The sequence below is a fragment of the Heliconius melpomene genome, chromosome 8 (genome assembly GCF_056956725.1).
Source record: "Heliconius melpomene rosina isolate 202511_hmr_F chromosome 8, ASM5695672v1, whole genome shotgun sequence".
NCBI lineage: Eukaryota > Metazoa > Arthropoda > Insecta > Lepidoptera > Nymphalidae > Heliconius > Heliconius melpomene.
In genome coordinates, this window is record NC_140396.1 from 9,210,824 (window position 1) to 9,223,032 (window position 12,209).

Genomic DNA, 12,209 nt, shown 5'->3' on the forward strand with positions numbered 1-12,209 from the left:
AGCGGAGCGCGCCAGAGTGGAACCGCAATACGATACGTTTTTTGCGTCCCGCTCGCACGCATTCGCATTCGTCGTTTTTTTAACGCATCACCGATTTCGTTTTATCATCCCCTTCGATTTAGATTTACAATTCCGAATTCCTTACACATTTTTCTTCAATTTTTACTTCTGGTTTGTGTTCTTTTTTTTGTTTTGTGCTGCTAGAATACGAGATGATGTGTCGGTTTTAATTAAAAATCTTATGGTTATCTTGTGTGGGATCTGTATTTATATTGTGAGATACCATCGTGGTTCAGTTGGCAGGTCTTATTGAAAGTTCGTGGTTTGATGCTACTACAGGGAAGTAAATAATACTGCTCCTCTTGGACGTACTGAACGCATGGCTTAGTGGTCAGAGCGGTTGAACAGTTTTCAAGAGGCGCGGGTTCAAATTTCGCTATGATCAAATTTTTGTATGTTGTGTAAAAAAGTAGATAAAAGGTATATTTCAATTTCATTGGTCAATGTAAGGTGACGAAAAACGTAAACAAACCCATTATCATATTAAATATACAGGAAAAATCGATACAATCGATATTTTTTATTTTACTTTAAAATGTTTCTCGTTTACGATTCTTCAATAAATGTTGTTAATTTAAATGTCACTTTAGCGGTCACTTACTTCTAGTTGGCCTATACAGTATATAGTCGTATAATGTTTTATAGCGAGCTGTTGACCTAGAAATTTCTCAGTTCTATGCAACAAAAGATGGCTACCATAGATATGAATAGGACGCATAGTATTGACGTAATACCTCGATTTAAGCGCATTCAATGTGCAGAGACACCTGCAGTTGGTTTATAGGTTCGGTAAAATGAAAATAAAGATATAGGTCAGTGCAGGTTCATTTTCCAGTAGAGTTATTATAGTAAAATTAGTTTTATTGTTCAACGCGGTTTCTTTAAGCAGCTCCACTCGACTGCAGATGTGCGTGATAATGGAAAATATAAATACAAATTAAAATTCAATAAAATATGTATCCTTTCTTCCAACAGGAAACGCCGCTTACATTGAGAAAAGAACTAAAAATATAGTAAAATTAAAAGTAAAATCGCCGCAGGAGGTCCGATAATTTAGAATTTAACAAATGCTGCTCAAACCCAATAAATTGTGAGTTCGTTGACTCGAAAAATAAAAAAAAATATGCACGATATAAAGGAATTTGCTTATAAAGTTCGCGATTGAACCCCAGTACCATGCGATAGCGTGTGCGACTCAATTAGCAGACACGGCGTGCCGACTCGGATCGCGTTTTTGTAAGGTTAAAACGGCATTAAGGTTAAAACAGTACCTTCTTTCATCACAACGTCACTTTAAACATACAATATCTAATTATAAGTTTGAAAACTTAAACTTTTAGGTAATTTTTCTGGAATTTTCTCAGAATATTATATTAAATGATCGTAAGTAATTCGTGGCGCAGAGTGTGAATGTAAACGCGACTGGTTGTGGGTTCGATCGCCACTCGAGGAAATATTTATTTACATTTATATTTCCATTTCTTCGGTCCGGTGTCGAGGCAAAGCAGGGCGTTGAGTTTTGCCACTAAACACGCAATACCTCCAGAATGTGACAGAAAGTGGAGAGTAGAGTATCTTAACACTAGCCCCGCTTTCTCTGCCTATCCTGCTGTGTGCGGGATATAGCGTGAAGCTGATTTTTTTTAAATTATGTTATAATATAATCAATTTAACGACCTCGTTGAGCTTTTAAGTAACTTTATTATTATTTGCCGTTTTTGCAAAGACTAAAACTTTATAATACCAATATGTCATTATAATACGGAGATCTAAATCACTCCCAGTTCAAAATATCTACAGACAAAAAAGTAACGGCATCAGCAAAGGAATATTGTGTAATTATAATTCTAATTATTATATTTTTAGTGTCGCAGCTATGTGTTAGGTCGTTACTACCGTTTTGGTAACGAACAAAAACTAGATACGAAGCCGGCGGTGGAATGACATTTTTTGCTAAGGAAACCTGCGATAAAAATGAACACCAAATGAGTATTAATTCTCAGTGGTTAATAATGACATAAATATACTAGGTTCGCATACAGGTTGGGTATTTTTTTGTATTGATCTTAGATCGATAGAGAGATCTGTTCGACGTATTGATTGAAAAATTCCAAAGGCCTATTTGTTTTTGTTTTTTTCCCTTTTGTTTAATTGCGAGAACTTCTGCATACTTCAATGCTAGTTTATGTTACATTTTTTTGTATAGAAATCTTTAAGTGCTTAACGTTCTTATCAGTTAGAATAATAATAAGTTAATATTTATCAATTTTTATTGCTCGAATGATCGTTTGTTTTGGTTCATATGAGTAATCTATAAATATGTTATTAATGAACGTTTAAAATGATATAAAAATGTCAAGGGTCAATTATAATATGATTTATTTTAATTTCGTAGTGTTATTCTTATGGCTTGAGATAGATAAGAATTAAAATTTGCAATCGCACTCTTGTACCAATAGGCCACGATGACCTCAATCTATGAAAAGAATGGTTTCAATTATTTTAGGTTATTTTATAAAGTTGTAAATTTAAAACACTCTGTATACATTAATTTTAATTGTAAAAGCCGCAAATGCATTCCGCGCACACGTCCTGATTTCTTCACTATTAACCGATTTTATAAATGTGCCTGTGGACTTGATTGTAATCGCGCTACAGCATTCACCGGGTTATATGTCTTGAAATTTTTATATGTATACGAAACCATTCATGATTTATTATGTTTAATTATGATTTATACTGTTTTTATCTTGTACTAAGAAATTATATCACAACAATTTAAACATTTTTTTTTATACACTGATTATTTTTTATTACATAAAACTAATTGGTACCGATTTTCAACTCGATACGTATCAATGTCAACATTGCGTTAATAGTCGTTTCCCAAAGCAAAAAACCATTAAACGCCAATCGATCTTTTAAGCCTCCGCCATAATTCCTAAAAATAATAAAAAAACACACTCATTATGTATGTGACAGGGTACGAGCGCCCCTGTTGACTAAGACCAGTATAACTTGGTACTTAGCAACCAGCATATTCGTATAACCCTGCTATTGTCGGTACATATTTGTAGGCTAAGTCATTTTGGTCGCGGTCGATGAGACCAGTATAAAATGATACCCTATTTTGTGGACTTCGAAGGTGGCTAGAGGTCTTGGGCAGTCAGAGGGTAAATAAGGGACTGCCTGTGGGGGTGTTACGACCAGTCAGAAGCAGCTGACGTGGATTAGGGTGTCTTTACCTACAAATATGGGGTAGAAACGTTTTTCGGTGCCTAATGTTTATCAATTGTATAGTAGATGTGTTTAATTTTGTTATAAACGCAAACTGAATCAATTTGTGATCACACTTTAGTTGGAATAGTGGACTCAAATGGTTTTTTTTCTATCTAACTATTAAATTTGTATTTATAATTTGTATTTATAGACGCCTGTATTATTAGATTTTTTGTGACTAAAAGTCACTGCTTAATGTTTAAGTAGGCTTAAAAATGTACTACTAAGCATGTACAGCAAAAAGTACCTAATTAAAACGAAGTACAAATGCTACAAGCATATAATTACTTAATACATTTATATTATATCATTAAACTATATTACAATAACCGATATACATAGGTATAAACAATAATAATTTTACATTTTTGACAGAAAAATGCCTAAAATATTTTATATATGGTATAAAATGCAGTATGTACCTAAAATGAAAATAGTAGACATTTTTTTCCCTTAAAATAACTTTTAGAAGGTATATTCTGCATAAACAATTTATAGCTTCTTCACCCCCTTATATTCAATACGTACATATTTCACCCCGATCAAATGCCCTATAATTTCAGGTCTTAGCCAATTTGCGTGATACCCTAAGTCTAGAAATTACAACCCATCATAGTTTTTAATTAACGCTTTGTAGTTTAAAATTAGATATTACTTGTTACTTAATTGCAGCTCGTATATTTCATTTTAAAGCATTTTTTTTTAAACTTTCACGTTATAACCGAGCCATGAAATGTAATTAAGTGAGCCTTTTGATCATTTACCTATTATGTGTATGATATTAAAAGTGTATAACCATTTAGTATGGTGGTTGATTTCTTGGTCATTAAATTGATGATATCACATTTGATTCTTATGCAGGTAGTTATTTTTCTATAACGTGTTTAACTGTCCTATCCATGGAGTTATAAGTTTAGGTATATTTTACTTCAGTTATTTGATCACCATATTATGTTAAATTTATTTAAGTACAGAAGAAGAAAAAAATATATAATAACTACTAGGTACTGGCATAAATTTAAAGTAGAATTTTTAATATAATTAAATTAAACATATTTTTCGTGGTTTTTAATATATTTTTATAGTAATGTTATAGAAATTTACACAGGTATATTAGTAGCAATTTTAATATGATTTCTAATTTATTATTATATATATTTATTATTTCAGATGTTTTATCGTATTCTATTTATTTGTAAACCAAACTTAACCCCACTAAAGTGCTATACAAAAGTTAACCCCAAATAAAAGTATGGCGTAAATTCGTCACTAAGAAACTGTTATTTGTAGTAGATCAATCAAGATTACGTACCCCTTCTGCGTCCAGAGTTGTAATTGTTTCATCAATGTGTCGATGATTAGGGGTCGGTAATGGCGAAATCTTGTAATTTGTTTTGAGTATCGCCCCTGCTCTAGTATTAAGAAAATCTTAACTTAATCTGATGTTGTTAGAAGTTTGGTGGATAAAGATATATTAACATTTTTGTAAAAATATATTTTTTAATTTATTGTATCTTTTGCCTTAAAGTTACTCGCCTACCTACTTTCAGTACTAAGCAGCAGAACCTAATTCCGAATGTTGTCTTTATCTATATAATTAGAAATAAAAAAATAAGATATGGTAAAACAAATTTTATTTTTCATAAATAAATCAACACTGCGGTTGTTTTGTTATTTAACTCACTTGCATTTTAAATATTGTCTATTGGGTTGGGTTCGACTTCCCGCTTTTACCGCTGAGATAAATATCTTTATGGACGAGTTTTTACTTTGTCTAGAGATCGAACTTGTGATAAGCGATCAAGTTTCAGCGTCCATTGCTGATTGTCACATAATAAATACTTACCGTTTTTACACGCTAGTTTTTATATTTTAGATTTGTTATAATCATAATATCAGTCAAAAAATAAATTAATAAAATATATATAATAAACCAATAAACTCGATAACATATCCTAATTCCAATCACAGTATTCGTTTATAAAATACCATAAGCTAATACTTATATGCAAATAACGCATCGATTCACAAACCCTTTTAAGGTATTAACTTTAAAAATTATATTAACAAAAGGCAAAACTCATTTTGTCCCGCAGATAAGTTATTAAACATTGGACCATTACACTTTAATTTTTAGCCCCGCGGGATTTAGGGTGGAATTAAAAAAGGCACCCAAAATGAGGGTGCCGAACGCCGAATGCCGAATATTAACTTATTCATAATGTGGTACGTTACATACGTGCACGTAGTTGTTTAAGGGTTAACTTTAACTATGGAATCAGTATTTGTTCTCGTCAGCGTTGTTTAAAAATTGTTTTTTTCGCCGTCGAAAAACACTTTGGCCCGTTTATTTTCATATGGTACGTGTGCGAGTGCTCTGTTGTAAACACGGACGGTTATGAATACAGTGTTTGTTTGTTTGCAACCTCCTTAGCGGTGAAGTCATGGGAAATATTGAGGGTTGCCGTGATTGTGATTGCTCTTAATGAAAACGTTTAGCTTTGTACTTGAATTTGTGTTTATTTTGAATTATCATCACATGGATTCATCCTTATACCCTTCAATATTTGTTGTAGCAATCGGTCTATTGGACAAAGGTTACTCGGGCACACAACCCGCTACTACATTGGAAGTAAACTGTTACGTAATAAAATTTGTGATATTTAAGAGGATTTTTAATAATAACATACGTTGTCCTATACATTCACATAACAATTGTAATTTTTTGAAGTTATTTATAAAGAAACATCTGCCTTTTCATAACAGATTAATCCGATGCATCTTAAGGCGTTTAAAAAATATAATCCATCATTTGGATTCATGAGTTCCAAACGATACAAGGTTTTGTATGAAAAAAATATATTAAAGGTATTAAACATTTCATAAGATAACAATAGGATATTTAGATGGTACGAAGAAACTTTCGAATTTTTTATAGCAGCCTACCCTAACTAGACAGGGTAGACATTACGTTTTAACTTGCGGGGCTCAACGCCGTAATTTGTCTTGTTACCAAAGCGTGGTAATGAAAATAATTCATAGCAGTATAAAAACAATATAATATAAGATAATTGCTTTATAATTTTGCCCGGTTATAAATAAATCCCTAGACAATCATAACAGTAGTTGGCTACCTTAATCGTTGAAACAATATTAGTGGTTTGGAATGATGTTATTACTTGCACTTCATTCTACTCGACTGCCCCGGAGTGAGTCATTATGCACCACCTTTATAACCCTGCTTAATTCCTCCACAACCCTCTGAACGCGTTAATGGTCGAAAAACTGACCTTCTGGGCTGAAATGACCCCCGAGGGACCGGTTAAATGCTCAACTAACGCAGCGAAAGTATTGCCGTGTGAGGATGCGTGATTTGCACAGTTTATTGTTATGCTCGTCTGTTTGTTTATTTGGTTAGGCTAAAGTTGAGATATTGACGTTTTCTATATTCCGCCTAGTTATATAAAGGTAACAGGAAATTATAAATGTCTTGAATAATGATTGGCCACTGTGACACAGATGCCCAAGCAAAAAGACTTCGTACCCTAATTTTGACACATCATCGTTTCGTCCAAAATAATACGTTCCATAAACACAAGATTACACGTTTCGGACAACTGTCAAAATGGAATCACGCCTCCTCAGGTTTTATAAATTAATAAATCAGGACCGGCGTCCGTTAGTGACAAAAATCACATCAAAAATTACAGGTCACAAATCGTCACAGACCACGACCATAAATCAAGTTAAAGTCTTTGTGCGATAAAAAAACTAAGCAAACACCCCGGCCCGGCCTGGCCCGGCCGTCGTCTACCTGCTCTCGTATCTTTTGAATACTTTACTTGTATTAAAAATAAAATTTTCGAACACACGAATTTTGGGGCAAAAAATGAACGAAAAACTCTCCTTTCATTTCGTCTGTCTCCCTCTCGCTTGGTTTAGTGTCTCGCTCTAATGGGGATAACGCTTCACAGACACTGAAGTACCATTTGAAATTTCTGATTTAGATTAGTCCCTTCCCACAGTTCGCCATGTGGTTCACATATCCAAGAATACGATATCCGATGAGTTTCCGACAAATCGAATTATTAGAAGAAATATTCTAAGAGACGTTCAATAAAGATCGGCCCTCACGTTGGAATCTAGGGCGAACAAGTTCCGAAAGTTACGGCAAAATCCAACACCACTTCCATAAACTGGCAACCGTAAAATATTTATTTATTCCAGTTAGTTATGAATACTTTCCTATCATTTGCATATTTATGGCGCAGACGACACGAGGGTTAAGCAAACAAAAGGTCCCGTTCCGTCCCACGTCTAAGTTCTTTTAATTCCAGCTCCGGGTCTAACAAAAATTACAAAAACCAAACCTCATTTTATATAGCTACGTTTATGGTTACAATATTCAGTAGGAGTTGTTCTGTTAAGAAATATTTATGGCATTTTTTTGTTGGGGCAAGAGGAGAAATGAGTGATATCTGACGTTTACTATGGCGTCATAAAGACGTTTGTTCATTAAGTCCCTTTATAGCTGTTGTAAAGATGGTGAAATATATATATTCGCACGTCGTGGTCCTCTGGGTGATTAAATGTGACCACGGAGTCACCAAAACAAGCGGGAGCTCCGCCACCGCCACGTGGCCACGGCGTCGCGCGCGTATGCTATAAATATAAATTTTGTAACAGAAAGCACCATGTTAAAACACTATAATTTTGAACATGAACTACTTCAGTAGCCGAGGACCGGCCAGACTTTTTAGGTGAACGTTAAAATGAAGAAAAAAAAAAACGACAAATCACCTGCCCGCCGTCCAACGTATAAAAAGTTATTAAATAGGAGGCAACTTAACTAAATTACAAAATTCAACCTTTACGCATTACAGAATAATTAAGTGCGCGGTGTTCTGCGCCGGCGCACAAATGTACGTCCTATGAAAAGTTTGGACAAGCGTCAAAATGGCCTGGAACGATTGATTTATTAAAAGTCCGTTGAGATCGATCGGTGAGCATCTTAGGTAGCCTTTCCATGCCTTATTTTATCTTATAAATAGATTTTTTTATCACAAATTATAGGGTACCCCGTTTGGTAGCGATTTTGATGGTCGCGACCACCGATATGTATGATAATAAGTAACGTTTAAACGGCCATTACATTATGCACCGTAATATATGTTTAACAGGGTTCCTTGTCAAACGTCCGAATTGTGTCTACGACGGTATTCGATTATAACCTTATAAATTTAATTGAAGGTTCCGTGTTTTAATTTAACCAGGTAGCCCAGTGACGTGAAGCGACAAACTATCGTGTTATTTTTATCTTATATCCAAATCTACACCATTTTGCAAAGTAAAAACACACAGAAACTCTACTATTCTTATAATATAGACAAATATATTCCCCCAACCACTATTTGAATCCACTATCATCGCGTTCACACATTCAGCTCACGTCCTGCCTTAGTTTATTTAAAAAAACTGGGTTATGAGGATCCTGTCAATGTATCTTTACGCGTCCTTAGCTCCTAGGGAGCGGACAAAAGGGCTTACACGAAGCATTTATTCAATTATACAAACAATGCTGTATTTCGCCTGAAAGTGCACAAAGGAATAATAAAAGCCAGGTACAATTGTCATCGCACAAAGATATTTGGGACAAGTCAAAAGTTATACTAAAAAGTGTTTATTTTTATGGGATTTTTAGTATTGGTTGTAAAATAGAAATTCTAACATAATGGGTTCTATGTAATGTGTCCTCGTTGATGTGTACAATGAATTAGGATACAAAGAATTAGTCGTTTTTCACTTAATTGCAGTTCCACAAGCGTGCGACTGTAAACACCACAGGCTGTAGGTTCGATTCCCACTCGAGGAAAGGAAATATTTAATATTTTCATTTTCTTTCCTATAGGTAAATCGCGCCGTAGAGTCCCGACATTCAACATGGAATCAGAATTCCGTTAAAAGTGGAGAACGGAAATATCTTAATGGGAACGAAGTGTCTTAACACTAGATTCCCAGGTTCCCTCTGCCTATCCTGCTGATACAGCGTGAAATAGCAAAATAAAAACAACCAAACAACGATCATCACACACCGTACAGACTAAAGTTCTCATCTACTTATACCTACTTTGCATAACATTTTATATCGACGTTGAAAAAAAAAACTAATAGACTATATTATTTTTATGATAAAATCGCAAATAGTAATCGCAATGAATAAGCTGATATGTTTGACCTTTAGATTTACACAATAATCGTTTTTATGGAATCCACGACCGTTACAGAGACTTTTTACGTTAATAAAGGGTTACTGCACGGCATGTTACTTTGCAAAGAGTTTCTAATGAATTTATAAGGAAAGTCTAAATATTATTTTACATATTACTTCATTGATTATGGATCTAAGTTACTAAGGAATATATAGAATAATATTTCAAAACAGGTAAAAGGAGAGTAGAAACACTAGTCACTAATTAAATTCACATAAAAATTTAAGAAAGGTTCTTCAAAGACATAAAAAGAACAATACATTATATAAATCTGTTATTTAAGTATGTACCAATGGTTTTTATGTATGTTATTAGCATTTAATTGTCCAAAAGTGGGGGTTTACGGGTCGGTGGTTCCCAAAATGAGGGACATCCTCGCCGGCGGCGGAGGAGGGGCGTGCGTGACCTCACATGCTTTTAGATTGGTTATCGAGATGTACAAATTATTGTTTAGCTCAAATATATAGGGATATACGTTTTTGTGGGTTTTCTTTAAGAAAAATAACTAATGTATTCTTTTCGATGTTTCTCTAGTTTAATCAGATATAGTGCAGTGTTAAGTTCCCCTACAAGAGCTCTGAATAAGCTCACATAATAATAGACATAAACGCCGTTAAAAAATGTATTAAGAATACAAAAAAAAAATGGAATAAAAAATTTAAATCTAACTTTATTTTTCACATGTCTTTTTACAATAATACCTTAGAATTTACTTTTTAATAAAAATTGTAGACCATTTATAATCCGGGCACGGTGCATAGATGCGTGATAGTATCGCACTTCCGGTCAAGCTAGAGGTTAAGCTTAAAAAAAAATGCTTCTCATGTCGAAATACATTATAAAGAAAGCTTTTTTATATCAGTCATCTATATCTTAGCATAGAATTATAAAAAAATATAATTCTGTAGAACAGACTAAAATTTAAAGTTCTAAGCAAATAACTGAGTAGGAATACCAACATTATGAGTAACGCTAAAAAAATTTTAATTAACCACAAAAAACTAATATTAGTAGTTAAAAAAAATTAAAACACGCTCTAACCCGTTTATGACATGGTCGAAACCTCTTTTGCAATGATTTGTGGAATGTAATCATCGCACTTGGTCACGCTGATAACATCTTCTGACTTCATTTACTCTATGCGCGGGCGCAGCGAAGCGGGCTTTATTAGCCTGGTGTTGCCACCCGGCTTGTCTTGTTATCTATTTATATTTTTATATGAGGTATTTGTTGAGGTATTTTTAATAATAATTGTTATTACAAAATATTTTATCTTATAATTTTATTTATAATATACAAGCAAATCTAATAACACGCTCTTCTCTCTCCACAGATACGCCAAGAGAAACCCTATTACATAGCAGACCCAGAGGTCGACTCATTAGTAAGTACCATACAGTTTTATGATGTCCACCGTCCTCAAAGATAAATAAATGGTTCCATTTTAATACGCCGTAAAATAGTCAACATTTTATAGTTCACGTCTCCGGCGACCGAGTAATTTACGATTTGATTAGTTAAAGAGCTGTCTAAAATTAACCGCAGGTAAACGAGACTCTTCTCGGAATAACAAAATAAAAGAATTATCGTCTATATCTGTATATATATAGCTATAGCTATAGATATAGTGGGTAGGTGTAGTATTGTCACTCATAAAAGTTTGAATCGCACAGTGCGTCCCCCGCGGCTCTAGCGTGGACAAAAACGTGAAATAAAAAGATGGCGGCCACCCACCGGTGCCGTTCGACACGGGTACTTAACCGATTTTTAACAAATAAATTCTAAGCATTACGAATTGGTAGGTTGTGGCGATCGCTGTTGACTCAGTTTGGTAAATTGCTTTAATCAAATCGTGCACTTTCTTTTACTATTATGATGGAAAAAATTGTTAAATTTAATCGGAATTTGTGGATGCGAGAACAAATTAATTATAGGGGAATAAATCATGGTTTTAAAGTCGAAACAGTAGCGAGGTTTCGGTACCTGGGTGGCTGATAAGCGCTATTGATGCTCAACCTTTAGATAAGGACAAAACAAACTTTTAGTACATCCGGGCTGAGCAAACTTGCAAGAAATGGTTAAAATATTTTCGTTTCGAACACTGTCGCTGTCATGTGTTGCCACCACATGTGTCATGTGTCATTAGGCGGAGATAGATATGGGAATGGCTTATAGTAATTAATTATGGAATTTCTAACGTGAAACTTTTGACTTTTGGTTAAATAATTAAAGAAAATTATAATAATATACGTTTTATGGTTATGCTATGGCTGTTTTGTATTCAGCGTAGTGCGCAAGGAGAACCTAGTGCAAGGTTACTCTGTTTTCTATTATCAAATAGTGGAAGTTAGACTTTAAAATCATTTTATAAATATCGATTTCACATTGATACTTCCAAGAGCTGACGGTAGTAATAAAATAAAATTAAAAAAAAATAATCGTAATTATATCATAGTTATTGAAATATTTTAAAAAGGAACCTAATTACAACGCGACGGTTAACCCATTTCTTTTGAGTAAAGCTCTGGGTTATTTTAAGAATTCTCTTGTTACTTGTTTACGGCTATTCAATTGACGTTATTTTAGTTTGAATGGTGGTGC

General features: G+C 33.8%; 1 protein-coding gene across 2 annotated transcripts in view; it reads left to right on the plus strand.

The window, feature by feature from the left end:
- hth (Meis homeobox homothorax) overlaps positions 1–12,209 on the plus strand; it is a 262,885-nt gene that overhangs the window by 25,974 nt on the left and 224,702 nt on the right. For both annotated transcript variants that reach the window (XM_085189188.1, XM_085189189.1), the window contains exon 4: positions 10,942–10,992. In XM_085189188.1, the coding sequence (XP_085045314.1) occupies positions 10,942–10,992 (51 nt within the window). The remainder of the gene's footprint in view (positions 1–10,941; positions 10,993–12,209) is intronic.